The sequence below is a fragment of the Meles meles genome, chromosome 8 (assembly GCF_922984935.1).
Source record: "Meles meles chromosome 8, mMelMel3.1 paternal haplotype, whole genome shotgun sequence".
NCBI lineage: Eukaryota > Metazoa > Chordata > Mammalia > Carnivora > Mustelidae > Meles > Meles meles.
In genome coordinates this window covers 49,845,483-49,872,032 of record NC_060073.1, presented here as the reverse complement: position 1 = coordinate 49,872,032, position 26,550 = coordinate 49,845,483, and the positions used below count along the sequence as shown (strand labels likewise).

The following is a 26,550-nucleotide window of genomic DNA, read 5'->3' as shown; positions in this document are numbered from 1 at the left end:
AAATCTGATGTAGGAGGAGGCAGGAATTCATTCAGGCCAGGCTGTTTCACTACAGAACCACTTGGCCCTAATCACCATATTGGACTATATCAGTAACCAGCGAACACTTGTGTCTTCCTGTGATACATTACTACAAGTTATCACAGAAACCGAAATGGCAGTAGTAGCTGCTTATTTGAGCAATGATTTAGAATTTGCTACATTTGTCATAATAGCAATAAGACTGGTGTAATGATCCCATGAGAAAACTGAGGCTCAGAGACATTAGATGACTTACTGATAGCCGTTTATTAGGCAACAGTAGCAAAGCTGAAATCTACTCATTGGTTTCTGATTTCTAATCAACTAATTTTTTCATTACACGCTTCTTAAGAAATGTTGCACCTGCTGGGTAGTATAAATAGAGGCTTATGTGCCAAAAGCTGGATTATTAACACTCAGGGGCACTCCTTAAAGTTTAGAAATGAACATTTTAAAAAAATTAAATGCTGCCTGAAAAGGTGTATATAACAAGAAAGTTCATCACTGTGTTTCTATTATCATTCATACTTGCCACCTTTTCTATAGTGGATCTGAATCTTATAACCAGGAAAACAGTAAATGAGCATTAATTTATTCAAAAAAGTACACTCAAAAGTGCATCGACCCAAAAGTTGGGATGACCTGAGAACATTAGCTAGGCGTGTTTTAGGGTCTCATCCTTGACTAGTGTTGTAAATTTCATAGAAAACCAAAGCCTACCCTAGAGAGAGGCTTAAAGTTTATGGCTCTAAGGGCCCCACGGCAGCATGTAGCTTGTGTATTCTGTACTACCTATTGTAAGAGACAGAGAAAAATGAGTGAAGTTGTTGCTCTTTTAATATGAAGACCAGAGTAAATAGAAATATTCCAGAAGTATGCTGATGAGTGGCTTATAAAGGACAAAAGAGTAATAAGCATTAGGAAAAAAATAAAGCTCACCAAAAATAATCTTACTACATTGCCAAGAGAGCTTTTATGGAAATTTGGAAGAAGTGGAAGTTTCTGATCCATTTAGATACTCTTCCTGTTACAGTCCAACCACATGATAAACAGACATCTTCATATGCTAGTCTTGACATTTTTATTCTAGTAGAAATCCCAAAACTAGATTTACTAACAATTTCTGAAGCAATTACTAGATAACTGGCACTGTGCTAAGAGCATGATAAACCTATGACCTCTTTGAATTCCCACTGCATTCCCATGAGGTAGGTGCTGTTCTCTCCATTGTTTAAATGAAGAAGTGGATGTATGGAGGCTGGGGGCTTGCTCCCAGACGTCACAGAGCTAATTAGGAAGGAGAAGAAAAGAGGTGTGGAGCCCAGCCAGAGCCACATTATTACTGTGTAGAACTAGAGATGTTATGTAATTGAAAACTTCCTGGAAGCTTGGTTTGGAATTCAGCAGCCTAAATAAATAAATAAGAACTGAAATATCTCTGAACATTCAAAGCTGTTGGATTCTATCTATCATATGCTCAGTGTCCATGTTTTTTGTCCATTCAATGTTGTGTATGAGCTAAAAGTCAAATAACTAAAAGGGGGTACTTTTTCCTGCTTACAGTAAAATAAAAAGCATATGATCTGTTTTATTTATATTCTAAGAGGTTTCTTTTACATTTTTGTTTCTGTTTTGTTTTGGTTTTTCTGTACTTAGGGTTGATGGTGCATGTTGATAAAAGAATTACTCTGGCCGCTTTCAAACAACATTTAGAGCCCTTTGTTGGAGTTTTGTCCTCTCACTTCAAGGTCTTTCGAGTGTATGCCAGCAATCAAGAGTTTGAGAGCGTCCGACTGAATGAAACACTTTCATCATTTTCAGATGACAATAAGGTTGATTAAAATAATTTTGAATAATTAGAGTCTGTTTTAAATGATAGATTTGAGAACATCTTGCCCTATTTCCAAGTAAGGTGAAATGGATAACCCTAAAGGGTCATTTTATTTTTATGTTCAGTGGTTGTTTCTGTTGTTGTCGTTTTTCTTCATTCATCTAAAAAACATTTGTTAAATGTTAACTGTGTGTCAGTTACTATTCTAGGTGCTGGGAATCAGAGGTAAAAGATATACCTGTTCTCAAAGAGTCCATAATCTAGAGAATTGTTGAAGACCAAACTAAACAATGTGGGGAGAATGGGTTGCTTATTCTGCTGAGATAATACATCTAAAAAATGTTCTACTTTATAGATTACAATTAGACTGGGGAGAGCACTTAAAAAAGGAGAATACAGAGTTAAAGTGTACCAGCTTCTGGTCAATGAGCAAGAGGTAAGTAGTACCCTTCAGAGCAATGTAAGATCACTTTTGGTATTTAACGAAAACATACAATGCAGAGATTTTATGACAAGTCATTTCTTTTTATCTCTTTAAAGCAGAGGACAGCACGCTATTTCCAGAAAATATTTCAGTTGTGCAGGCCATACCCCCTCTGTAGCAGCTACTCATTCCTGCCACTGTAGTACAAAAGCAGATACAGACAATACATAAACCAGTGGGACTAGCTATGTCCCAGTAAAATTTTATTTATAAACATAGATAGCAGATGAAGTGGCTCTCGGGCGTTTTGTTTGTTTGTTTGTTTGTTTTTGTTTGTTTTTTGGTTTTTTTGCCATCCCTCTGCTTTAAAGTTATTACAAATGCTGGAGTGAAGCAAAAATTTCCTGCTTTTAAAAGGGGATTTGTTTGTGCTTGTTTTCTACAAATAATCATGTAGTGCAGGATCACGAAGTACAGGACAGCAGTTGATCTGTGGAGCCCTCGTACAGGACTTTGGTTCAGAGTGTTGTTTTAGTATTTAGCAAGCTTTGACCTAGCAGCATTTACCATATGCTCGCAGATATTAATTTCTTTAATCCTCACCAATTAGCTGTGATATGAGCAGTATTGATTATTCCCATTTTATAGATAAAGAAACTTAGGTACAAAGAAATTATGCAGTTTACCCAAGGTCATACAACAGATGCCAAGCTATGGCAAATACCCTGAAGAAAGAGGCAAAAATCCCTGTTTACAGGATGTTTATAACATCTTACGGAGGACCTAGATAAGTGTGAAAACCAAACAACAAACGTAATAGTGGCCTTCCCTCCCCATCCACAGGGAATGTGTTCCAAGGTCCGTCACTCTGTGGATGCCTGAAACCCCAGATAGTACCACACCCTACATACACTATGCTTTTACCTAGACATACACACGTTGATAAAGTTTAATTTACAAATTAGGCACAGTAAGAGATTAACAATTACCAATAATTAAATAGTACAGTTTTAACAGTATGCTGTTATAAAAGGTATGTGAATGTGGTCTCTCAAAATATCTTACTGTGCTGTGTTTTCCCTTCTTGTGGTGATACGAAATGATAAAATGCCTGTGTGGTGAGGTGCAGTGATGGTGCATGACGTAGGCATTGTGACTATTACAGTGTAGCATTAGGCTGTTAGGGGCCTTCTGACGATCTGTCAGGAGGAGGAACATTTGCTTCCAGACCCCATTTGGCTACAAGTAACTGGAGAGGCAGAACGGGAAACCATGGATAAAGAGCGACTACTGGAAGGGGATAAACTCTTCCTAAAATGCCTTCGTTTGTTCAACAGACATTTTATTGAGCATCTATCATATCTCTTCTGTGTGAATGTTTCTTCCAAGTTCGGAGTTTGCAGAGACAGTGTCCCTTCTGAGACAAGGAGTAAATGTATTTGGAAAATTACTATGCATTTCCCTCATTTTAGTCCATAAAAGTGATTCTTTCTACTTTCAAAATTGTGATTATTTTGTTATAAGAAGAGAAATAGGACTATCATTTAATCTTCATAATGACTCTGTGAGGGAGACACTGTCCCCAGTGTGCAGATGAAAAAATGGAGGCACAGAAATGTTAAGTAAACTTGCTCAAGATAGCAGAGTTAGTAAGTACTGATGGCAAGATTTGAACCTAGGAGGATAGATTGCTAAACTGGGGCCTGTAATTGTCACACAATAAAGTGCAAACAAAATGTCTCGTATATTCCTATTTGAATGTGTAATTCAGTTCTCTGATGATGTTTATATTCCTAGCCATGCAAGTTTCTGCTAGATGCTGTGTTTGCTAAAGGAATGACTGTGCGGCAATCAAAAGAGGAATTAATTCCTCAACTCAGGGAGCAGTGTGGTTTAGAGCTCAGTATTGACAGGTAAAGTAAAATTACAGTGTCATCAACAATTGGAAGGAAGACTATGTGGTCAGTTGATATGGAGTGGTATAATTTTCTAAAACTAGAATTAAAAATTCCTGTACTATCCAGAATTTTAATAGTACAGATTAATTTTTAATAGAACTAAACAAAACTATTAGAATTTCTTTGAACATCCTCTGTAGACCCTAAATTTGAAGTTTGAGGAACATATCATTATATTTTTCCCAGATTTTAATGAAGAACTACTTGACTTTTATATTTAAACATAGTTCATTTTTCCTTGATATCAGATTCATGTCATTTTTTTAAGAATCTCAAAATACAGTAGTTTAAAATGTCTTATCACATTTGTAGATTCCGTCTAAGGAAAAAAACATGGAAGAATCCTGGCACTGTCTTTTTGGATTACCATATTTATGAAGAAGATATTAATATCTCCAGCAACTGGGAGGTTTTCCTTGAAGTTCTTGATGGTATTATCCACATTTTTCTGGGGAAATATCAGTTAGAAATGCTCTGGAACTAATAGAAGCCTATATTTTTTTTATCACATACCATGTTTTCTTCTGTTTCTAGTCTGTATTCCACTTACCTTTTAAATATTTATTTTCTTTAATTTTGAGAATATTAATTTCTCTTTACAGGGAACTTACAAAGTTGCATTTTTAGTACTTTTTACAGAAAATTCTTCTAACATTTCTTACTTGGGTTTATTATTTAGTCTTTTCATTATGGCTTATTATGTTGAGGGTGTAGTATTGATAATTGATCAGAGATTTTGAGAACAATAACTGTATTAGTTTCCTAAGCTACCATAACAAAGTACCAGAGACAGGATGGTTTAAACAATAGAAATTTATTGTTTAACAGTTCTGGAGGCTGGAGGTCTGAGATCAAGGTGTCAGCAGGGTTGGTTCCTTCTGAGAGCTGTGAGGGAAAACTTGTTCCATGTCCCTCTCCTAGCTTCTCGTGGTTGGTTGGCAGTCTTTGGTGTTTGTTGGCTTGTAAATGCATCTCCTGATCTGTGCTTTCATTTGCACATGCATGATGTCCTCCCTGTGAGCTTGTGTGTCGTTTCCAAATTTCCCCATATTAGAAGGACACTGGTCATGCTGGATAAGGGCCTACCCTAATGACCTCATTTTAACTTGATTACCACTATAACAACTCTATCTCCAAAGTTGTTCATAATCTGAAGTACTAGTGTATAGGACTTCAAATGTCTCTTTGAAGAGACACAATTTTGACCTATAACAGTAACATAGAAGAGGTCTTGTGTTTTTCACACCTCCTGGTTTTAATGCTCAGCATTGGAACATTTAAAGTACTGTTTTTCTGGAGGAGATAATGGGAGAAAAGTTGACTTTGGGGAGATCATATCAAGGCAACAGCTACTTATGTTCTTTGGTGACTGCTATTGCCTAGAAAGACTTTGATTTTCTGTTTTTTTCCTCCATAGAAATTAACATTAACATATAAGATTGTGATAGTTTTCAGGCGGTTCAGTAATACTAACACCTCACCTATTTCAGGATATTTTGGGTCCAGTTTGTTTGAAATTTCAGTTGTTAAAGCTGTGATTACTTGACAAGTTAATGGGAGAGATAAGGAACAACTAGGATACTGTCTACCATGCTGTGTAGGCAGGTGCTCCAGACTGTGAGTCCTTCTCTGAGCATCTGGAGCCTTAGAGAATAGTCACTTGGTCTGGATAGGCCAAGAAGAGATCATGAAGGACATAGAAGTTCCCCTTGTTTGGAAAGCTTGAGATGGATTCACTGTGAGATCTTACTGGATGGTGGGTGCCTGTATCAGTATCATTTCAGTATTTATTTTAGTATCAAAATAGTTGAGGAAGAAATAAACCATGTGATTAAATCTAAGAAACATTTATTGACGTGTAAATAGCCAGACACTGCTAATGTCTGTTGCTACAAAAATGAATTCAAGAACCAGTGATCGTCCTCCAGATGCATAGTCTGTAAGAGAACCAGAACTGCACACCTATAATTCCAAAATCATAGATGCTAAGGACCAAATCAGTAGTTTCCTCTTGTGTACACCAGAGAAAGGAGACAATTGAGCTGGGTTTTGAAGAATCAGTGTTTTGAATAGATGAAAAGTGGGATTAATGATAGCCTGAGGGAAGAAAGAACATAAAGTGAAGGTGATTTGTGGGGGTAGTAGCCAACACAGAGGCAAAGATTGGCAACCCGGAGAAGAGATTCGTTGGTAGAGCAGTGTCCAGCAGGACTCAGGAGGGAGAATTCAGAGACCTGGTGGAAGGAAAGCTTGCAAAAGAGTAAGGAATTCTCCTCAAAGACTGAAGGGAAGAGAGGAAGTACTTTATTCTCGGTTCTTTTATGTCCACTGAGCATAACACTTAAGTACATCTTTTTGTGTAGTCAGGCAATACAGAAAAAGTCCAAGTATGAACCTCTAGAGAAAAGAGAAAGATGACATAATCTTGTATCTTCATAGGAGTGGAGAAGATGAAATCCATGTCACAGCTTGCAGTTCTGTCAAGAAGGTGGAGACCTTCGGAAATGAAGTTGGATCCCTTCCAGGAGGTTGTGTTGGAAAGCAGTAGTGTTGATGAGCTGCGAGAGAAGGTAGGTTCCTTTTAAACAAATTAACTAACGTGTTTTTCTGTGTTGCTTAAGAGAGGCCTAGGAAGTGAGTGCGAGATACTAACGTGGCAGCCTTTCTTTCTTTGTCTCTTTTGTACCTTGTGACACCTTGTCACACACTCACCTTATTTCTTTAGGCTTCTGGTACATTGAAAAATTACACTGGCTTTTGGCCATCCAGAAGTGGATCCTCACTTTTAGTTACTTAGATCAAGTTTGTCCTAAGTAATTAGGATTAGTTAGAAGTTACTAGACTAAATTGCTGTGTATATTTTAAAAAGCCAAATGATGTGGAACTGAAAGAAGAATCCAGATGAAGTCCTCTTTTGCATTATTCATTTTAAAGGTGGAATTCTGTGGCTCTCAGGATTGGGTGAATTATTCATAAGCAGTACTAGGACAGTTAGCATCCTGAGAAAAAAATTTTATTTCCATAATTCACACCAAACACAAAAATACTAAATATATTAAATTTATATAAAAGTAAAATAAAATGATAAATGTATTAGATGAAAATATTGGAAATATTTTTATATCCTGGAAAGGGAAAGATATTTGTAAGCATAATACCAGAAACTAAAAAAGAAAAGATAGATCATATAAAAGCATAAGCCTTCCACACACAGCCTCCTCCCAGGTTTTTTTTTTAATTTTTTAAAATTTATTTATTTGACAGAGATCACAAGTAGGCAGAGAGGCAGGCAAAGAGAGAGAGGAGGAAGCAGGCTTCCTGCCGAGCAGAGAGCCTGATGTGGGGCTCAGTCCCAGGACCCTGAGATCATGACCCAAGCCGAAGGCAGAGGCTTAACCCACTGAGCCACCCAGGCCCCTCCCTCCCCAATTTTTTTTAAAGAACCCATAAACAAAGATAAAAAACAAGAAAGGGGAAAAATATTTAAAACAGATATGAAACGAGATGGTCCGTATTTGTAAGGAGCCCGCCACATTAATAAGAAAAAGATGAACAATCTAAGATAGGCAAAGAACTTCATTAGGCAATTTGTTGAAGAAGAATACAAGTTAAAACAGTAATAGCATTCTTTACCTCTTAAAGTGGTGAAAATTTAGAACATCAAAAATACCTAGATTCATCAAGGTTTAGGAAAAATAGGCAATATATAACTTTGATAAGTAGTTCAGCTGGTATAATTTTTTCAGGTTTCAGTTTGGCATTATCAACATTTCAGATGTGCAGTTCCACATCTAAGAATTCAATCTCAAATAATTGCAGAAGTATGCAAGAATATAATCTTGGAACACTGAAAAGATAAAATTAAATTTTAAAAATATGCAAAGATATTCATGAAGGTATATAGTATAGCTTTGTAACTGGGAAAAATTAAAAACAGACTTGATGTCCATTGGGAGGGAATAAAATAGTATATTAAGCTAATGAAGAGAATGAGGTTACTCTGTATCCTATTCTTATAGTCTTATAAAATTATTCTGTAGAGATTTTTCATAAATATAATTTTATGTATTTCAGAAATATGTGATGTAGTTTATATATGCATAGGAAAGGATCTGGAAGGAATATATTAAATTTGTATTTCTGGGACATGGCATTTGCAAGGTGGAAGGGAGACAACTCCTCTTTCTGCTTCTTTTTCTAATATTTTATATTAAACATTACGTCTTGGGAAAAAAATCAAGCTGTTTCTTTGTGGGTTAAATGGTTGATGACTTATTTTAGCAAATTTATTTTTTTAAATGAACTCATAAAGTATTCCCTTCTACAGCTTTCTGAAATCAGTGGAATTCCTTTGGAAGATATTGAATTTGCCAAGGTAAGGCGCTAAGAATGTTTGCATTTGGGTACTGGTGCTCAATAAACATGGCTAATGGCATGATTTATTCATTCATTCATTTTTTTTTCCCTAGGGTAGAGGAACTTTTCCCTGTGATATTTCTGTCCTTGATATTCATCAGGATTTGGACTGGAATCCTAAAGTTTCTACCCTGAATGTCTGGCCTCTTTATATCTGCGATGATGGTGCAGTCATATTTTATAGGTACATTTACAATGTATTTGTTATTCCCAGTGATGTAACATTTTTTTGTTGTGCATAGTATCTTGTTTTCCGTAAATACCTTTACTGTGTTTATGACATAGAGTGGCCCTCATCAGTAGTTAATATGAGAGCCACACATTACATTTTGAATTTTTCCAGCAACCACACTTAAAAAAGTAAAAAGAAACTGGTGAAATTAACTTTAATAAAATATTTTAACCCACTGTGTCCAAAATGTTATCATTACATGCAATCAATATAAAAAGTCATTTGTGAGATGTTTTATGTTCTTTTTCTTATAGTTAAGTCTTAAAAATAGTGCATGTTACACTTTCAGTAGGTCTCAAGCAATTGGTCGGGACATGTAGCAAGTGGCTATTGTAGGAGCCAATGCAGATACAGAGGAAAAAGAATAGCCATTGGAGCCTGAGGCAGCTAGGAGTTCAGATTAGGCTTTGTTACTTACCTAGCTCCTCCTCTGTAAAATGGTGACAATGATGTCAGCCTTGCAGAACAGTATGAGAACTAGAACTATTGCATTTAAAAAAAATTGGCATAGTACATGTTAACATAAATATTCAATAAGTGATAGCTGTTATTACATTAGCAGTAGCATGGAAGTTATTCTGTGCCGTTTTTAGAAGTGAGTGCTGTGTTAGTAAACATGTTTGAAATCCAGGACATCTTAGTATGAGATGACTTAACTTTACCAGTGACCATCAGATTTCATTTTCTCACCAAGGATCATTATAACATTCAAGCATAAATCAATAAAGGCAGATGGCTGTACTGACCTAATACGTAATTAATATTTTAAACAGGGATAAAACAGAAGAATTAATGGAGTTAACAGATGAGCAAAGAAATGAACTGATGAAAAAAGAAAGCAGTCGACTCCAGAAGACGGGACATCGTGTAACGTACTCACCTCGGAAAGAGAAAGCACTAAAAATATATCTGGATGGAGCACCAAATAAAGATCTGACTCAAGACTGACTCTGCTAGTGTAGCATTTTCCCTGGGGGATTTTTGGTTTTAATTAGATGGTTCACTGCTACTGTGTAGTGCCATTATGGCCGGACATGGTTAGGGGTAACCCAGTGACACCAGCACTGATTGGACTGCCCTTCACCAATCAGAAGCTCAGTGCCCAATGGGCCACTGTTTTGACTTGGAATCATGTTGTGCACTATAGTCAAAAGTACTGTAAAGTGAAAAGGGATGTGCAAAAGAATAAAAACAAAAAAAAAAAGCAAAACCTGCTACTAGAAAAGGGGGAAGGGGAATGAGTACACTTCTTTTATTGCGGACAAATGTGCACATAGCCGCTAGTAAAACTAGCCTCAAACAGGATGCTCATAGCTTCATAATAAAAGCTGTGCAAAGGCCATGAATGAATGAATTTTCTGTTTATTTCACTGATACACACATTACCTCATTGACAATTCGGAAGTAAATGCAACGTGTGTTGACCTTTGAAAGCAGCAAAAACAGGAGCTGAAGAAAGAAATTCTTAGAACCAGCCATAACCCAGTAAAGAGAATTGTGAAGTTGTGTTTTTATTTCATTTCATTTTTTGCAAAGTATTAAGAACATTATTCTGGAACATCAAAACGTTTCCCGTAGACCGCTCCCAGCAGGTAGCAGCTCAAATTGCTGCAATATTGTAATTATAATTGATTGTACTTAAGTTATGGATGTAGAGAATACGTCTCACTCGTTAATTCAGCATGTAAATAAAATTGATCCTATTGAGTTACCATAATTGCAGTTCAGCTACTTCCCATGGTTATTCTTTTCACATATCATTCATGATGTACATTTGTGTACATTGAGGAGAATAGCAGTCTATGTAAATGTAATCCTCAGTGAGGTTCCTCAGTGCTGGGTCCCATACGATTGTATTTGCCCTTGTTAATGAGGTTTTTCTGTTCAATGGCTTCAGTTTTTTTGGGTTTTTTTTCTTTATACATTTATTTTTGAAGATTTACTTCAAGCTTGAATCTTCTAGAACCCTTGTAAGTCCCACTTTAATTTTTGGAGTTGATTTGTAGTTACATGTAGTTTTAACTTTGCAGAAGTGTCTTAACATCGTGTTGAAAAAACTTGCTAGTAAGTCAGGTCATGGCACAGGCTGATGCAGTCAACATGATTTCATTGCAAAGTCTATTCGAATTGGCAAGTTTTTGCTTTGCTAAATATGACTTCAATGAACACAATTCTACATAATTTTTGAAAATGCCATCTAATTTATAAAAATCAATAAAAAGGTTTTGGTAAAACTTTTTCATGCCAGATGCTGTTTACAACAATGAACATGCCAATAAAACATTTGTTCATTCTGTTGTGTTATTTTAGTCATTAAACTTTTGTGGATGAAGAATCTGGATTAAGAATAGACTTGTTTTCTTTAACATTTTGTAACATGTACTGAATAATCTCATTTCTGTAAGGTCCCTTTACAGGAAAGCTGTCAAAGATGAAAAGACGTTAGTATTTAACTTTGGAGGATCCTGTCAATATTTCAAAATCACATTTTTACCTTATTTCCTTTTAAGAAAGATAGAAAATAGTATTAGCAGATGCTGGCTCTGTAGTTTGAATATAGTAATTGAGAATTCCATAATACCTTTAAAGTTTCTTGAAATCCACGGGGTTGGGGGGGGGATCTTTCCTAAGATATTTTTCTGGCTGATTTTTATTCCATGTAAACCGTGTAGCATTCTGCTAAATTTCACTGAAGTACGTTCCAAGTTCGCGTTAGTGGAGTTGGTGTTCTCCAGGGAAAAACTTGGAAGGATTTGTGGTGCGTTGTCTTTCAGATCACTTGGATTTTCTGCTGTAACACGACAGCCCTTTGGCTCTAATACAGGCCTACTTCCTGGGAATATAGGGGTTAATAAATGCAGTTTCTGCCCTTAAGGACCCACTCTCTGTGAAGAAGAGGCTGATTGTTAACAAAATGGGCTTTGGGTTTGGTTTGGTTTCGTGTTCCTTTAAGTGTGGGAAATGGTAAAATTCTCACACCTGCTTCTCGGTCTGTGCCTTCTGCCCTGCTTTTTGTGTTTGTGGTTGCTGCCTCTAATTGCAGGCAGACTACAAATGCCAAGGGTAAAGAAAAATTTAAAGCTTCCTGCTTTTCAGTGCCTGATGGAGTGAGAACAGTGTTGCACATTCAATTTCAGCAAAGGGGTGGTGAACTTTTCAAACTCGATTTGTGGTGATGGAAATGGTAATTTATGTGAGGGAAATTAACGTGTGCCCACCTCCCTCAAATTCAGAGAATCCCAGGAGGACCCATCAGCCAAGAGGCAGAGCACAGACTGTGTGGAGCCAGTGACACAAACCACATGCAATACATTGTGACCCTGTTCCTCACAGGTCACGCCAAGGTTTTGAAGAGCTTCTACCGCGGGAGAGATGGGTTTGTGTCAGCCAGGCACACCAGGTGAGAACCAAATACCTACCTATCAGGCAGGTGCTGAAGGTGAGGGGTATGTTCTGGTCAAAGAAAGAAAACCTTGTGCTTTTAGGGCCACGCTGTGTCTAGCTGGTCTGTGCAGAAGCTTGCTGGCTGTAAGTCCACTTGCCAAACTAAGGAAGTATAACGAAGGGCTAATAATCACAGTGAGATAAAAGTAGGGAAGGAGCCCTACACTAGAGTATTCGATGGTCTCTTTCAGAATGCATGGAAATTACTTAGAGATTCTGAGAAGATGAGGGCAGTGGGAGGGAGGCTGCGAACCTATGCCACAGCTAGAAAATCGTTGCCAGGCTGCACTGTTAGGAAGGGTGTTGTGTCCTGTCTAGGCCCGGGGAGAGGGACAGAGCAAAAACTTAGAGCGTGGTCTAAGCTAAATGGGTGCACAGAATCAGAGCATTTTTTAAATCTGGAAGTGACCTGTGAATGCATGGAATACAATAAAATCGTTTATTCTGGTTCATTCGCTAGTATTTGCTTTCCAGTTGGGAAAGTTCTCCCTCTGAATTTTGTCCCTTTGTTTAGCATCAAGACCCAACTCCTTCGCACTTGTGACTTACAAATTATAGTCTTAAGTATATGGAATAGGGGATAATTTTTTTTAAGATTTTTATTTTATTTATTTGACAGATCACAAGTAGGTAAAGAGGCAGGCAGAGAGAGGGGAAGGGAAGAAGTCCCCCTTCCGAGGGCTCCCTCCCTTCGGGGCTCAATCCCAGGGCCCTGGGATCATGACCTGAGCTGAAGGCAGAAACTTTAACCCAGGCGCCCAAGAGGGGGATAATCTTAAGTAGCAATTTTTTTTATATGTTAAATAAAAACTATTGCATCTAAATTCTGTTTAATTTTTGAAAAACAAGTCAATATTTTGGTCACTAGTCGTCAGAAGCCTTATAAGGCAATTCAAGTCTTTTAAAAAAGCAAAACTGTGCTTGACATATAGTTTTCTGAGGGGCTAGAAAATATTTTCGTCAGGTTTGCAAAGCAGTTCAGGGCCCAGATAAAGCTAGTGGCCAGTCAAGACCAGGCGTACATTGAGTATCCTCAGTGTTGTTCCTGTGGGGAAGGAGGGTGCTATAGGACCACTTGGTTACATACAGTGTCTTCAGAAAATCAAGAGTGCGTGAAAACGTGTGACCATTCAGAAAAGAATGCAGCGATCAGAGTGGCCAAGCTAGGAGGGCAAAAAAGCATCGGGGAGGAAGGCTCTGCCCCTTCCCCATGCCAGCACCGACTCTACCTCCCCTTACCAGTTGCTCTGCACTGGAGAAGTAGGTCTTCTGACTGGTTAGAGCTGGAGAACTCACCAAACCAAGAATTATTAGTGGACCCTATAGCCTTGCCTCAGAAGTGGGGACCATGCTCCCTCTCTTTGCTCCCAGTCTGCCTCTTTCCCCAGTACAGAGGGCATACTTAGTGTTCAACTTCTCTTATAATGCTTGAGTAACCCGTTTAAGGAGTACCAACTTGTTGAGATAGGACTATGCAAGGGTTCTGTTTCTGGAGGGACTGCAGCTGTGTGGGGCTGATTCAGTTTCCCACTGGAAGCGGGCTGGAGCAGGATGTACCTGCCCACGAACTCCGGTGGGAGGGACCAAGTTTTCTCTCATGTACACTGTCTCCTGGCACCTAATAGGTAGGGCCTGACATACAGTAGGAACTCTAAAATTTTTGTGGAACGAAACCATTTTAAGCCTCTCCTCCAAACACCTGTTCAAATTTACCTTACCTTCCAGCCTCTGAATTACTCTGTTTCCTCTCTATACCATCCCTTTTTCTTGCCTGCCTCCTTCCCTCTTGCCCCTGGCTCTGAATGCCCTTTCCTATTCCTTCTGACTACCTCATAAACTCCTGTGAGCTGTGAGAGCCGATCCCCATACCAGCTCTCCCAAACCACATGCTCCTCTGAGGCTCCCATAACACCATTCTGACACCGGGCTGACTGGTCTGTGGGTGCTGAGTTCAATGTGCCTCTCTCGGGAGGCTGCGGTGATGCATTCAGGGTAGGGGCCCTATCTGGATCTCCGTGGCACCCCCAGAGCCTATCACAGTACGTGGTTCTGAGTAAATACTTGCTGAGTAATAAGGATACAGAATGGTCGTGATGACTTTGACGTTGAATAGAGAACAGCTCTGTATTTGATCTTAAAATTACCAGTATATCCTGAGTAGACTATACTAGATACTGTTTTTGTTGGACTTTTAGCTCTATCCTCTTTTATATATATATATATATATATATATATATATATATATATATATATATATTAGATTTTATTTGACAGAGACAGTGAGAGGGGAACACAAACAGGGAGTGGGAGAGGGAGAAGCAGGCTTCCCGCTGAGTAGGGAGCCCAATGCAGGGGTCCTAGGGTCCTGGGATCGTGACCTGAGCCAAAGGCAAACACTTAGTGACTGAGCCACCCAGGTGCCTTATCACCTCATATTTTTGAGCTTCCATTTTTTTCATCTATTAAATGAAGAAAATACTCCTAAATTCAATGAAGATTAAATGAGGTAATATAAGTAGACTGCCTATTCTGGCGCCTGCCACCCAGCTGACCTTAATATAGAGTAGTTTTTATTATTACAGGCCCTAAAGATCTGTGTGACAGTCCAGAACCGCACTTGAATAGAGTCAGGGGCGCCTGGGTGGCTCAGTTGTTAAGCGTCTGCCTTTAGCTCAGGTCAGGATCCCAGGGGCTTGGCATCAAGCCCTGCATCAGGCTCCCTGCTCAATGGGAAGTCTGCTTCTCCCTCTGCCTCTCCCCCTACTCATGGTCTTTCTCTCTCAAATAAATCTTTTTTTTTTTTTTAAATGAGTCCTATACATTCCATTCACTCTTTCAGAAGACACTGAAGTATTCACACTCTTAACACTAATCCCTGACAAAAATGGTTAGCATTTCTAAAATATTTTGGTGCTAAAACAGGTATGCTTCACTTGTCTGGAAAATTCACTTATGTGGCAGAGGTTTTTTGTTTTGTTTTTTTTTTTTAAACAATGCGGTTCATTTCCATTTAATTTTTTCTGGTTAAAAGTGTTTTTTTATTTACTTGAAGTCAAAAGGAAAAAAGACATCCAAGAAACTACAAAGGAGTAGTTTAAGTGATTTATGCTTGATTTTTAAATGCAACATAGGTGTTTATACATAATTTAAAACTCAAAGAAAGCATGCTTATACAATCATGTGCAATTTTAAAATTTAATAACTCTGGATGAATACATGATGGAAACAGTCCATGGCACCTGAAAATATCATTTACAGAATAGCATACAGTCCAGTGCTCTCAGCTTGGATATTACAACCATATTTCATAGAGCCTTGCTTTGTTCGATTCTCTCCATGTGGTTGATAACGGTCTTCAGTTGCTGTTAAGTGATTTTGCAAATTTCATTTATAATCCTGGCCCTACAATTACTTAAGTACTGTTTCTGGCAAGTTAACGTATATATTCTGTACCAATCATGTACTTTCCAAGTCACTAACATAACTGCCATAGGGGGACAATGTCAATACCATTCGTTTCTCCACTGGAATTAATGACCACCCCCACACCAGGGAGAATGCTATGTCTAACAGTACAAGTTTAATCTTAACAGTGAGCTAGATTGACCTTAATTCCAGATATGCCTCAAAAAAAAAAAATTCCCATCCATCCTCCTTTTAGAGGGTACTTTAGGTGGCATTGGGCTGGCAAGGAGGGACAGGGGAAGCATGCACATGAACCCACACCTGGGAGCAATCCTGCTCTGGTCTCCACCAGCTGTGTGACTCGGGCAAGCAACCTGATGTCCCTGAGATGCCAAGATGCCGACAAATGGGGAGACTGCCACCCTTCCCGCCAGACTGTGGTGAAGGGTCTGAAACTGCTACCCTGGCACAGAGGCAGAAGCCGAGGAACACTGCTGACAGGACAGGGACGCACGTGACACGGAGTGAGCAGAAAACGTCACCCGCAGCAGCGGAAGGCACAGCTTGCCTGTGCCCATGGGAAGAAGTACATGGAAAATTCCTTTGTTACATTTCACCAGGTTTATGTTGGCAAAGCAGGGCCCTCTCCTCCACATGTATGAGAGTCCACATTTCCCCAAAACCCATCACGGGGACATCCGCATCATTTTTCCGCCCCCTCCCTTCCTCCAATTCTCAAGGTGATGTAGAAAAAAGGAAATGTGGCAGGTGCCAGCCGGCAGAGGCCGAGTGGCCCGTACTCTGGACCAGTGCAGCAGCCCCCCGCCCTCCCACACACCCCCGTGGTCCCCAGGCACCGGGACTGTGATGGACAGCGCACAGTCCAGGGGGCTGGACAAATGCACAGCTCCTCATTTTAAGCCAGAGGGAAAATGTACTGGGAAGAGCCCATGGAAAAAAGCCCAGTAAGCCCACACCTAGAGGACACAGCTGGGGAAATAAATTAGCTATTTCTATCGCTTGTCTACCCGCGCGCGGAGCAGGCCTCCGTCTAAATCTCCTCTCCTTCCAGCAGCTCAGAGGCAGCCCCGGGCTCCCCGAGCGCCATCTCCACGGACAGGCTCCTCTCCAGGTTCTCCAGCTCCTGGCGCACCTCTTCAATGAAGCTGCCGTCCTGGTACTCGTCGGGGGCCTCTCTGGGCACCAGGCTGTCTCCGGCGTCGGCGTGGCTCCCTGGGAAGGCCGGCTGGCACACGTACACCAGGCTGTGGCTGGGGCAACACGGGGACTCGGCTCAGCTGTGGGGAGAGCTGATGCGGGGCTCTCGACGTTGGGGGGGTTCTCGGGGGGGGGGGGACCCGTGCCGGAAAACAGGGCCCTGGCTCTGAGCTCGCCTTCGCACCTCCTCTAACGCCTCAACGGGGTCTTCCCTCCTTGTCCACGTCTCACAAAGACTGCTGAGGGAGGGTCACTTTCCGAGGGGCGGCTCCCCCGACCTCCCGCAGAGGCCTGTCCCAGAGACTCTCGGGGGCAGGCCCTGGGCACTGCGGGGCCCGAGGGCTTAGGGCAGCGCATAGCCCCTCTCAGCCACCGGCCCGCCTGCCGGATCTGCTGCTCCTGTGGGGGAGCCGCAGGCCTTGTGAGGCAGGGCCAGGGGAGTCCTCTTGGCTGCCCAGCCACCCCAGATCCTGGGGGGAGGGGGAGAGTAGTGCTGACAGGGAGGCCACACCTAGATGCTTCATGGTCTCTCAGCAGCTAGAACACTATGAGCTGTGCCCCATTCGGGGGGCCCACTCTCCTGGTTTCCCTCCTCACTCACCTCTGCCAGCTCTTCCTCTGTTTGTCCTTCACTGTGAAGGGCCTGGGCTCCCGCCTCAGCCCCCAACTCTTCTGCCTCTATACCCCGTCCCTGGGTCACCTACTCATAAGGCTTCAACCGTCATGCCGACAAGCTCCAGATCTGTACCCCCAGCCACAGCTTCTCATGAGCCCCAGACGGACAGATGGGACTGCTGGGAGACTCTCCACCTGGGTGGCCCAAGGACACCGCCACTTAAATCTGTGGGAAACTAAACCCCCATCACCCCTCGGCTCCTGAGATCCCACTAGGTGGCCCCTGGTCTGCTCTTGACCTCCGACAGGGAGGGCAGGCAGGGCCTCACCTGTGGGGCTGGCAGAGAAGGCCGCTGGCACATGGGCATCGGTCCAAAGCTCCGTCAGGCTCTAACTCCCAGGTGATGAGGTCCAGAAGCCGGCTGGCGGGGTCATGGCACAGCTCACCCTCCACAGGCAGGGGTGTGCACACAGGAAACAGCAGACCTGGGACCAGGGCAGAGTCATCCCTGCGTGCCCAGCATCGAGCAGGGAGGCACCATGGAAAGGAGCGGAGAAATGGGGGGCAGCCCCGACCTTCCACCCACAACCACAAGGCGGAGATTAAAACTGAAGAGGTGGGATGGGAAGAAACAATGGCAGGACGGGCTCCAGAGGGCTGGGCCAGTGAGGGAGGACCGCATGGGGACGCAGACTTATGCTGGATTTTAAGGCCAAAGGTCTGGAGAAATTGAGAGTATAAGAAAGGCACTCGGGCTGGGACCCACGCCAATAAAGGCCTGGGATTGGGCGTGGTGGGAAAGGCTGGGAGCTGGAAAGAGACGGCGGACAGATAGGCTGCAGCTGGCCAAGGCCTTGCAAGGCAGACTGAGGAGTCTCACCGATGAGACAGAACAGAGCGACCCCAGCTGCCAGAGGAGCCCCACGGAGAGCTGGCTTTGGGGAAAATGGCTGGGACAGCAGGGACCAGGTGGGCTGGGGCTGGCAGAGGCTGAGCTGGGGAGGCAGCTGAGAGAGAGGTTTTCAGAAACACGGCAGGAGGGGAGAGTGCCTGAGCAAGCTCCCCTAGGAGCGGCCATGAGAACCAAATGGGAATAGAAGGGGCCCATGCTTGGGAAAGAGGACGGGGCCAGGTGCTACCTTCAAGGGCTGGGACATGAGCTGGAGGGTGGAGAGGGGTGGTTCAACTCCCACCCTTTGGGGGTGTTCCTCCTGCCCTGGGCTCATGCATCCAGAAGGAAGTTTAAATTTTCTAGATGTCAACAGGGGACAGAGAGAGAGACATGATAGTCCACTGCAGGTGGGGGCCTGCCTCAGGCAGACGTTCTAGGACCAGGACACACTGAGTGGGCATCTGGGGGCCCGCCCAAGAGGTGGGACCCTGAAAAGCTGTGTTTGGCATGGATGGGGCCCCAGGAAGCCTGGCATGGTGAAGCCTGGGACAGGGCTTGCCCCACACCCAGCGGAGAGCCCACCCACCTCTCTGGAAGGCACAGCACAGTCCGGGCTGGCAGTCCCTCTGGTTGTCACAGATGGTCCCGTTGCCCCCTTTGGTGGCTGTTTTGGTGCAGTGACCCCAGACGCACAGCTGGTCTCCACAGCACTCACTGTCCCGAGTACAGAGCTGCAGAGAGGTGGGCAGACACTAGTAGGCCGGCTCCTGTACCGGAGAGACCCCAGCCTGCGCCCGCTCTGAGCCCCAAAAGCCTGAAGATGCCACAAGGGGTGGCAGGGGGTGAAGCACATGCTCCCATCACACTGGGGTGGCATGGGGGCAACTGAGGGCTTGGTTTGCGGGGCTCTTAGTGGAAGTCGCGGAGGTAGAGATGGGAGATAGGAGCGGTCAGAACACGGGAAAAAAGCCCCTGAGGGGGACCCTGTACACCTGGGTCTTCCTATACAACTTGCAATTTTGCGCAGGACGCAGTGTGTCCTGCAGACTCCCTCCCAGACTGGTGCCTTGTCTCCTTTCTATTAGCTCCCTCGGTCAGGATGGAAGGTGGCTCCCGGCTCACAGATGCAGGCAGCAGCCGGATTTGGGAGCTAACTCAAGGCCCAAGTGTGGAAGCCTTGTGGGTGGGGGGTGGGGGGCCAAGGTGCCTCCGCTGGGCATTGCACAGCAGCCCCGTGGTGGCGCTCAGACATGGCAGGCACGAGGGACAACGGCAGCTGCCTAATCACAGGTGGCCCCGGACAGGGGAGGGAGAAGCCCTGTTTTCCACACTGATCATGCTGTGTTCCTGTCTTCTTCATGAAAAAGGACAAGAGAAGTTGATGGGCCCTTATGGCTTTGTCCAAAACATCTGTTGGGTGGAGGGAGTTTCCGCTTCCCTGGCTTCGTGCTTCCCTGTGAAATGTCTATTAGGGATCTGGCTTCTTCCTAGCCTGCTTTCTGCCTTCTCTGGGCAGAGCGAAAGATCTGGAGGGTGGGAGTGGGGACTGCAGTAGGGTCGTGGGCTGTATCTCTGGGGAAGGGTCTATCCCAGGGAAAGGGACAGGGATGGGGCTCTGCCTTCCCTCTCTCCCTCCATCATCCATGAGGCAGGCCATGAAGTTAGGGACCATGCGGCAAGGGAGGGTGTCAGTGGGTCTGCAGATGGCTTCCTAGTCCCTCTGGGAGTTGGCCCCATTGCGCACCATGGAGAGGCCCTTCCCAGCATGGACAAGGTTAAGGGTCCCACCGAAGTCTTCTGGAGGCCCAACTGAGAACCATGGGGCTGCTGGCCTTCTCCCCCAGGTCCTCTTCTCTGGGACGCAGCCCAGCCCCAAGAGCCCCTGTGCTGCAGCCGCAGAGGCCTCTGGGCACACTCACTGTCTGCGGGTCCCGGCAGGGCTGGCAGGTGTACTCGAAGCTGGCGAACTGGCAGTACCTGGTGGGCCCGCAGTCCTCGTCAATGATGCACTCCTGAGGAGAGGGAGGGAGCGGCGTCATCCGTGGGCAGTGGAGCTGAGCCCACAGTGCCCTGGAAGGGCAAAGACCCCCCTTCACCCCAGGCCCCACAGCCTCTGGGGCCTCCAGAGGGGCTCCAGACTCCCCTCACTCCAGAGCCCAGCTGGCTCCCGCTGCTCAGCTTCCGCACCCTCCGGGCCAGGCGGGGCCCTCGCCCACACAGCTCGCCCTGGCCTCTGCCCTCTGGGCTGCCGCCCCAGTTCACACAATGGCATCTGTGTGCAGCGCCCCCCTGGCCACCACACACACACACACACACACACACACACATCCAGGGCGGGGAACGCAGAGACGCGGGGCCAGTCTCCAAGCAGAGCAGATGGAGTTCAGAAACGCTAATGAGTTGCAGCCCCTGGACGGCTACCCAGGAGGAGCGGGAGCCCAGGCTGCTGACCAGGAAGGAAAGGGCTGTAGAGGGCTCCCTGGGGCCCCCTCTCCACCGAGTCCAGGTCCGGGTCTGGGTCTGCCAGGCAAAGGCAGCTGCTGGCTTGGACAGGGGGGAGGGAGGGGTGCGGCTGGCATGGGCGCTGCGGCCCAGGTGCCCATCAGGCTGAAGAAATGGGAAAGAGAGGGAGGCCACGGGAAGGCCTTGTGTAGGGAAGAGTCCCCATACCCCAAACTAGCCATACCATGTTGGGGGGCCCCTTAGCCTCTCTGAGCCTCCATTTCTAGGTCAGCGGCAGGGGAAGTAATCTCTCCCTGCAGCCTATTGAGCAGAGTCATGAGACAGATCCCACGCACCCCCCGCGGCCCCCTGCCCTGGGGCTGCTCCACGGGTCACTGGTGGTGGGTCTTGTCATGGCCTCAACACGGCAAGGTGGGGCAGCTCAGCGAGAGGGCCCCTTCCTCTCAAAAGGAGGGGTTAATGCTTGTCTTATTCCCATACCAGCCACCTGAAAATGCTCAGCCAGGGGCAGAGGGAGGCACCCTCAGTCTGACTCCAGAGCCCATCATGGCTTGAGAAGTCCACGGCGCAGTAAGTAAGCCACAAGACCATCATGCCCTCTGGACACACTCAAGTCAGTCAGTTCAGCTGGGAGAATCCAGGTCCAGACACTTCTTCCAAAGCAGAAAAGCAAGAGCATGGGGTGGAAGGGACGGAGGGAAGGCCAGCGGGCACTGAGCAGTTTCTGTGAATCTGGCCATATCTTGAAGCACTCGGATGTAAACATGAATATGAAGAAGTCCTTGCCCTCAAGAATTTATAACTCAGCTGAAAACAACAACAACAAAAAGGCAATCTAAGAGAAAAGGAGACAAAAGACTTGAACAGACAACTTAGGATAATAGAAACCATTCCGCCTCTTCACACAGAAAAAGATGTTTAACCTCACAAATAATTGACAAAATGCAACTTAAAAGAGCAGGATACCCTGTTTTCATGTAGAGAGGACACCAGTAAAAAAGTTTAATATCATCTGGAGTGGGCAGAGAAGTGCTCCACCCCCAGAATGTCCACATCCGACTCCCGGACCCCGTGGATGCATCAGGCTACAAGGTAGGGGGAAATTCAGGTCACAGGTGGGAGTCAGGATGCTAGTCAGCTGCCCTGATAAGGAGAGAATCCTAGTTGTCCAGGTGAGCCCATTGTAACTGCAAGAGGCTCTGAAATTGGGAGGGGGTGCAGAAGAGGCAGTGTCAGACTCCTGGTTTCACTGTTTTTTTTGTTGTTTTTTTTTTAAGACTTATTTATTTGAGACATGCATGTGTGCACAGGAGTGGGGGGAGGGCAGAGGGCAAGGACGAGAGGATCTCGAGCAGACTCCTCGCTGACCACAGAGCCAGCCGTGGGGCTCACCCTCACAACTCCGAGATCATGACCTGAGCTGAAACCAAGAGTTGGAGGCTCAACTAACTGAGCCACCCAGATGCCCTCAGACTTTGTCGGTTTTGAAGGTGGGAGGGGCCACGGGTTAAGGAACAATATCTCCTGGAGCCTTTAGGAAGTTCGCAGTCTACTGACGCTCTCATTTCAGATTTCAGCCCAGCGAAGACCCGCGTTGGACTTCTGACCTCCAGAACTGTAGGATGACCAATTTGTGTTGTTTTAAAGCCACTAAATTCATGGTAGCTTGTTGTAGCAGCACGAGGACACTAATATCCAGTATCGATAGGGTCTTGAGGAAAGAGGCATTGCCACATGCTTTGGGGGTAATTAAAACTGAACAAGATGTTTTTGTAGGCAAGTCATCAGTATCTACCCCAAAATTTAAAATTTGTATCTCCTTTGACCCCGTCATTTCCCTTCCAGGTGACACTTGTCCAGATGGGCAGATATCAGAGTACAGATATGTTTAAGGCTATATTGTTGCTTTACTGTAATCCAGAAATTGTGCGAAGGCCCAGCAAGAGGGAACAGATTAAATGTATATACATGGTCACTTCCCAGGGAAATGCCATGGGCAGACATGAAAAAGAATGAAGTAGTTCCTTACAGTGTACTGTTTACAATACCTCAGTAAGTAAAACAAGCAAGTGGAGGACCAAGAGACTCCCACTTGTGTAAAGCAGGGTGACTCTGTGTGATCTGTGTCCAGCACGGTGCCTGGCATCTAGGGGGCACACGAGAGTTAAGTGTGGGATAGATGAAACCACTCGTAAGTTACCATAGCAATCTGGCTAACAAAATGCTGATCGTCAGCAAGGATTTGGGAACCCAAGCAAAAAAAAAAAACCTACACCTTCCATTAATTTGGCTTCTCATCTCCCAAGAATTCTATAGACATTGGCATTTTCACTATATGCTTTCACTATATGCTTCCTTTTCCAGATCTTAAATTTAAAAAAAATAGGTGCTAAGACCCCTTAGGCACCAATCCCTGCGAGGCACTGCTGTTTACCATTCTCAATCACGAGGAGGGCACATTCATCCTTTGGTATTTCTAACGTCCCCTCATGACAAAGCATTCCCTGCAAAGCCCCAGTGAAGCCATTCAGTTTCTTCTAGGTATGAGAACATTTTTGGCACGGAAACTTGCCACTTTTGAAAAGTTTCAGTAAGCTAAAACCCTCGGTCTACCCTGCTAACATGTTTGTTTGTTCTAATTTACTTGACAGAGAGAGATCACAAGCAGGCAGAGAGGCAGGTAGAGAGAGAGGGAGAAGCAGGATCCCGGCCAAGCAGAGAGCCCAATGCAGGCCTTGATCCCAGGACGCTGAGATCATGACCTGAAGCAAAGGCAGAGGCTTAACCCACTGAGCCATCCAGGCGCCCCTGCTCACATGTTTTTGCTGACTACTGGAGCTCGGGGATGTCAGTCAGCTCCGCATGACTGTCCCCGGAGAAAGTCCTGGCTTTTGTTCTAATCGTCGGCCAGCCTGTTTGTTGTGGATGTGTCACCTCAGTAGCCCCTACGACTGTTCTTTAAGAACCATCATCACTAGAAACTCTGGAACTGAAAGGTGTCAAGAAACCACAGAGGCCCCAACGAGCACAAACTTTGAATCCTGGCTTTGTTACTTAATACTTGGGATATACGGATACAGCCTCTTTGGAAAATGAGGGCGGCGGCGCCTGGGGTGGGGGCTTCCGCTGGTTAAGTGTCCAACTCTTGATTTTGGCTCAGGTCATGATCACAGGGTCGGGCGATTGAGCCCTGGATCGAGCCTAGCATGGAGCCTGCTTAAGATTCTCTCTCCTTCTCCCTCTGCCCACCCCCTCCCACCCTGGCTCATGCTTTGTCTTAAAAAAAAAAAAAAAATGAGGGTGAAAACAGGACGGACTTCAGAGCGCTGCTGTGTTGAGTTAGTACCCTGTGGACGGGAGCCATAGCAAGAGAAAGCCTTATCCCCACAGAGCAGCCGCTTACCAGGAGAAGGGCTGTCTAAACCGGCTGACGTCTGCACGCGGCTCTGTCTCTATCCCTGGCCACACGCAGGGATTTCACATCTAGTCCTGACTGATCTCTATCCAGACAGGGTCAGATCGATGGGCAGTGGCCTGTACACCCAACTGGAGTAAAGTTCCTGGAGCAGCGTGGCCTCTCCTTGCAGGACGAGCGGGCTTCCATATGACCAGGCTGTTAGTGCTGGGTCTCCTCTGGACACTCCTTAATCACAGGAGACAAGGTCCCACCTTTCCTGGCATTAGAGACCTGGGGGACAGGTCAGGTCCTCCTACCGTAAACAGAACAGAGTTGGTGGGGCTGGGGGGACATGGGTTGGTGCCTCCCAAGCAGAGCCAGGCCTGGAGCTGTGAAAGCCAGGATTTTGCTCTGCTCAGTAGTTCCAGCTTTTCTTACTTGCTCCCATCTGGGCTGGTGTTTCACAGGGGCCTTAGAACCCAGCTGGGCCCACCATGGCTGCTTCCCTCTCTAAAGGGCCTCGGAGACCATGAGACCTGGGAAGAGGGGCCCCATACTACACCGAGGCAAAACTGAAGACACGGCCCAGTGCAGACTGCAGGGGTCACCGGGGATGAGACGCCAGACTGCATGCCCGTCCTGGAGAGCCACACGGTGACCCAAGGCGTCCTGACACAGCCTCGGCATGGATGGCCCGAGGCACACGTTCTCCCTAATTCCCTCCCCAGGGGCTTTCACCCCCACCTCCCAGATAAGGAACTGAGGTATAAAGTGAAGGATCTGCCGTCACCCAGCTTCGAGGTGGAGTCGGGGGTTCAACCCTAAAGGCCGGCTCTTCCCATCTCCTGAGAAGATCATCATTTTTCTCCTCCTTCGGCACTGCCTAGTCTCCCGTCCCTCTGTCACAGCTTAGCAGAGCCGGGCTGGGACAAGGTCACAAACCCCACACAGTCCCAGTGGCAAGAGGCAGGAACACAGGGCCAAGGCCATGGCCCCTGGGCATCGGGGCCTCAGTGTCCCTCAGGACCAGGCTTCAGGCCTCCTCTCCAGTCCTGGCCCCTCCCTGCTCTTGCTGCTCCTCCCTCCACCCTGCTGGGGAAGTCTGACAAACAGCCTAGACTGTACAGCGTCAGGACGGAAGCCATTCAGAGGATCTGTTCTTCTTTGTTGTCTGGAGGAGGAGGAAGCTATATTTAGAAAGCTCTGGCCAGAGGCCCTGCGGGGCTCCATTCAGAGCTGTGCGAGGAGGGGCTGGCAATCTGGCAGGATGAGGGCCTGGAAACAGCCCTGGGGCTCTGACACCATCACGAAATAGTGGCAAATAGCAGTGGTGCTGTTCTTCATCTCTGATTTTCCAGTTCAGAGTACATCAGAGGAGCCCAGAGCCGTGGGGAGAACATAGCACATGAGCCCTGGCAGGCTTTCCTGGGCACCCGTGCGGGGCGAGCGGCACACTCGTGGCTCTGTCATGCTGGCCGGGGCACTGCCCACACTCCTTGGGAGCCCTGGGCTGTCTCGTTCTCGTGAGGCCCCACGGAGGAGGCCACCTGGGTGGATCCTGCCTGGGCCAAGCAATCTGTGGTGTCCACTCGAGCCCAAGGCTCTGGATAGGACACATGAAATGGAGGCCCAGGGGGCCTTCCCCAACTGAAACTCGCTCGCCCTCCGAGCTCTGCACGCTGCGGCTGGAGGGGAGAGGGCAGCGGTGGACGTTCAGAGGCCACCTGCTGTGTGTCTGCACTTGCTTGAGCTTTAGTAGGTCCCAGCACAGCCGCCACTCCCTAGAAGGATGAGGGAGGAACAAACAGAGGAACTCTTTCTCCATCTCCACTTTGCAGAGAAGGAGGCTCGGAGCCCAAAGTCACTGAGGGAGTCTGAGACGCTAAGATGTCAACCCAAGTCCCTCAGACTGCCCCCCCCCAACCCCGCGCCAAGACTCACTCTTCCCACCACACTCGCTGCCGCCACATGCCCAGTGTGGGTTGAATTTATGCCTCGCAATCCGTATGTTGAAGACCTAGCCCCCGGTACCTCAGTGACCCTATTGGAAACAGGATTACTGTAGATGAATTACTAAACTGAGGTTATTAGAGTGGGCGTGGTGTCCTTTAAAAGGGAAATCTGGGCACAGATACATGGGGAGAAAGGATGACGTGAAGACAGAGCGAAGACCGCCATCTCCAAGCCAAGGAGAAAGGCCTGCGTGTGTCCTTCCCTCACGGCAACCACCCCT

General features: G+C 45.6%; 2 protein-coding genes across 5 annotated transcripts in view; one reads left to right on the top strand and one right to left on the bottom strand.

Annotated features, from left to right (window-relative positions):
* The window catches only part of USP47 (ubiquitin specific peptidase 47), a 111,182-nt gene extending 100,954 nt beyond the window's left edge, over positions 1–10,228 (top strand). For all 4 annotated transcript variants that reach the window (XM_046014459.1, XM_046014458.1, XM_046014457.1 and 1 more), the window contains 8 exons: positions 1,678–1,853; positions 2,208–2,288; positions 4,074–4,189; positions 4,547–4,665; positions 6,674–6,804; positions 8,562–8,609; positions 8,704–8,834; positions 9,656–10,228. In XM_046014459.1, the coding sequence (XP_045870415.1) occupies positions 1,678–1,853; positions 2,208–2,288; positions 4,074–4,189; positions 4,547–4,665; positions 6,674–6,804; positions 8,562–8,609; positions 8,704–8,834; positions 9,656–9,830 (977 nt within the window). In that variant the 3' untranslated portion in view covers positions 9,831–10,228. The remainder of the gene's footprint in view (positions 1–1,677; positions 1,854–2,207; positions 2,289–4,073; positions 4,190–4,546; positions 4,666–6,673; positions 6,805–8,561; positions 8,610–8,703; positions 8,835–9,655) is intronic.
* Positions 10,229–16,632: 6,404 nt separating this feature from the next.
* Positions 16,633–26,550, bottom strand: part of DKK3 (dickkopf WNT signaling pathway inhibitor 3) — a 44,407-nt gene continuing 34,489 nt past the window's right edge. The window contains exons 5-8 of the mRNA XM_046017874.1: positions 20,377–20,469; positions 19,044–19,188; positions 17,894–18,050; positions 16,633–17,002 (exon numbers count right to left, since the gene is read on the bottom strand). Of these exons, the coding sequence (XP_045873830.1) occupies positions 16,783–17,002; positions 17,894–18,050; positions 19,044–19,188; positions 20,377–20,469 (615 nt within the window). The 3' untranslated portion in view covers positions 16,633–16,782. The remainder of the gene's footprint in view (positions 17,003–17,893; positions 18,051–19,043; positions 19,189–20,376; positions 20,470–26,550) is intronic.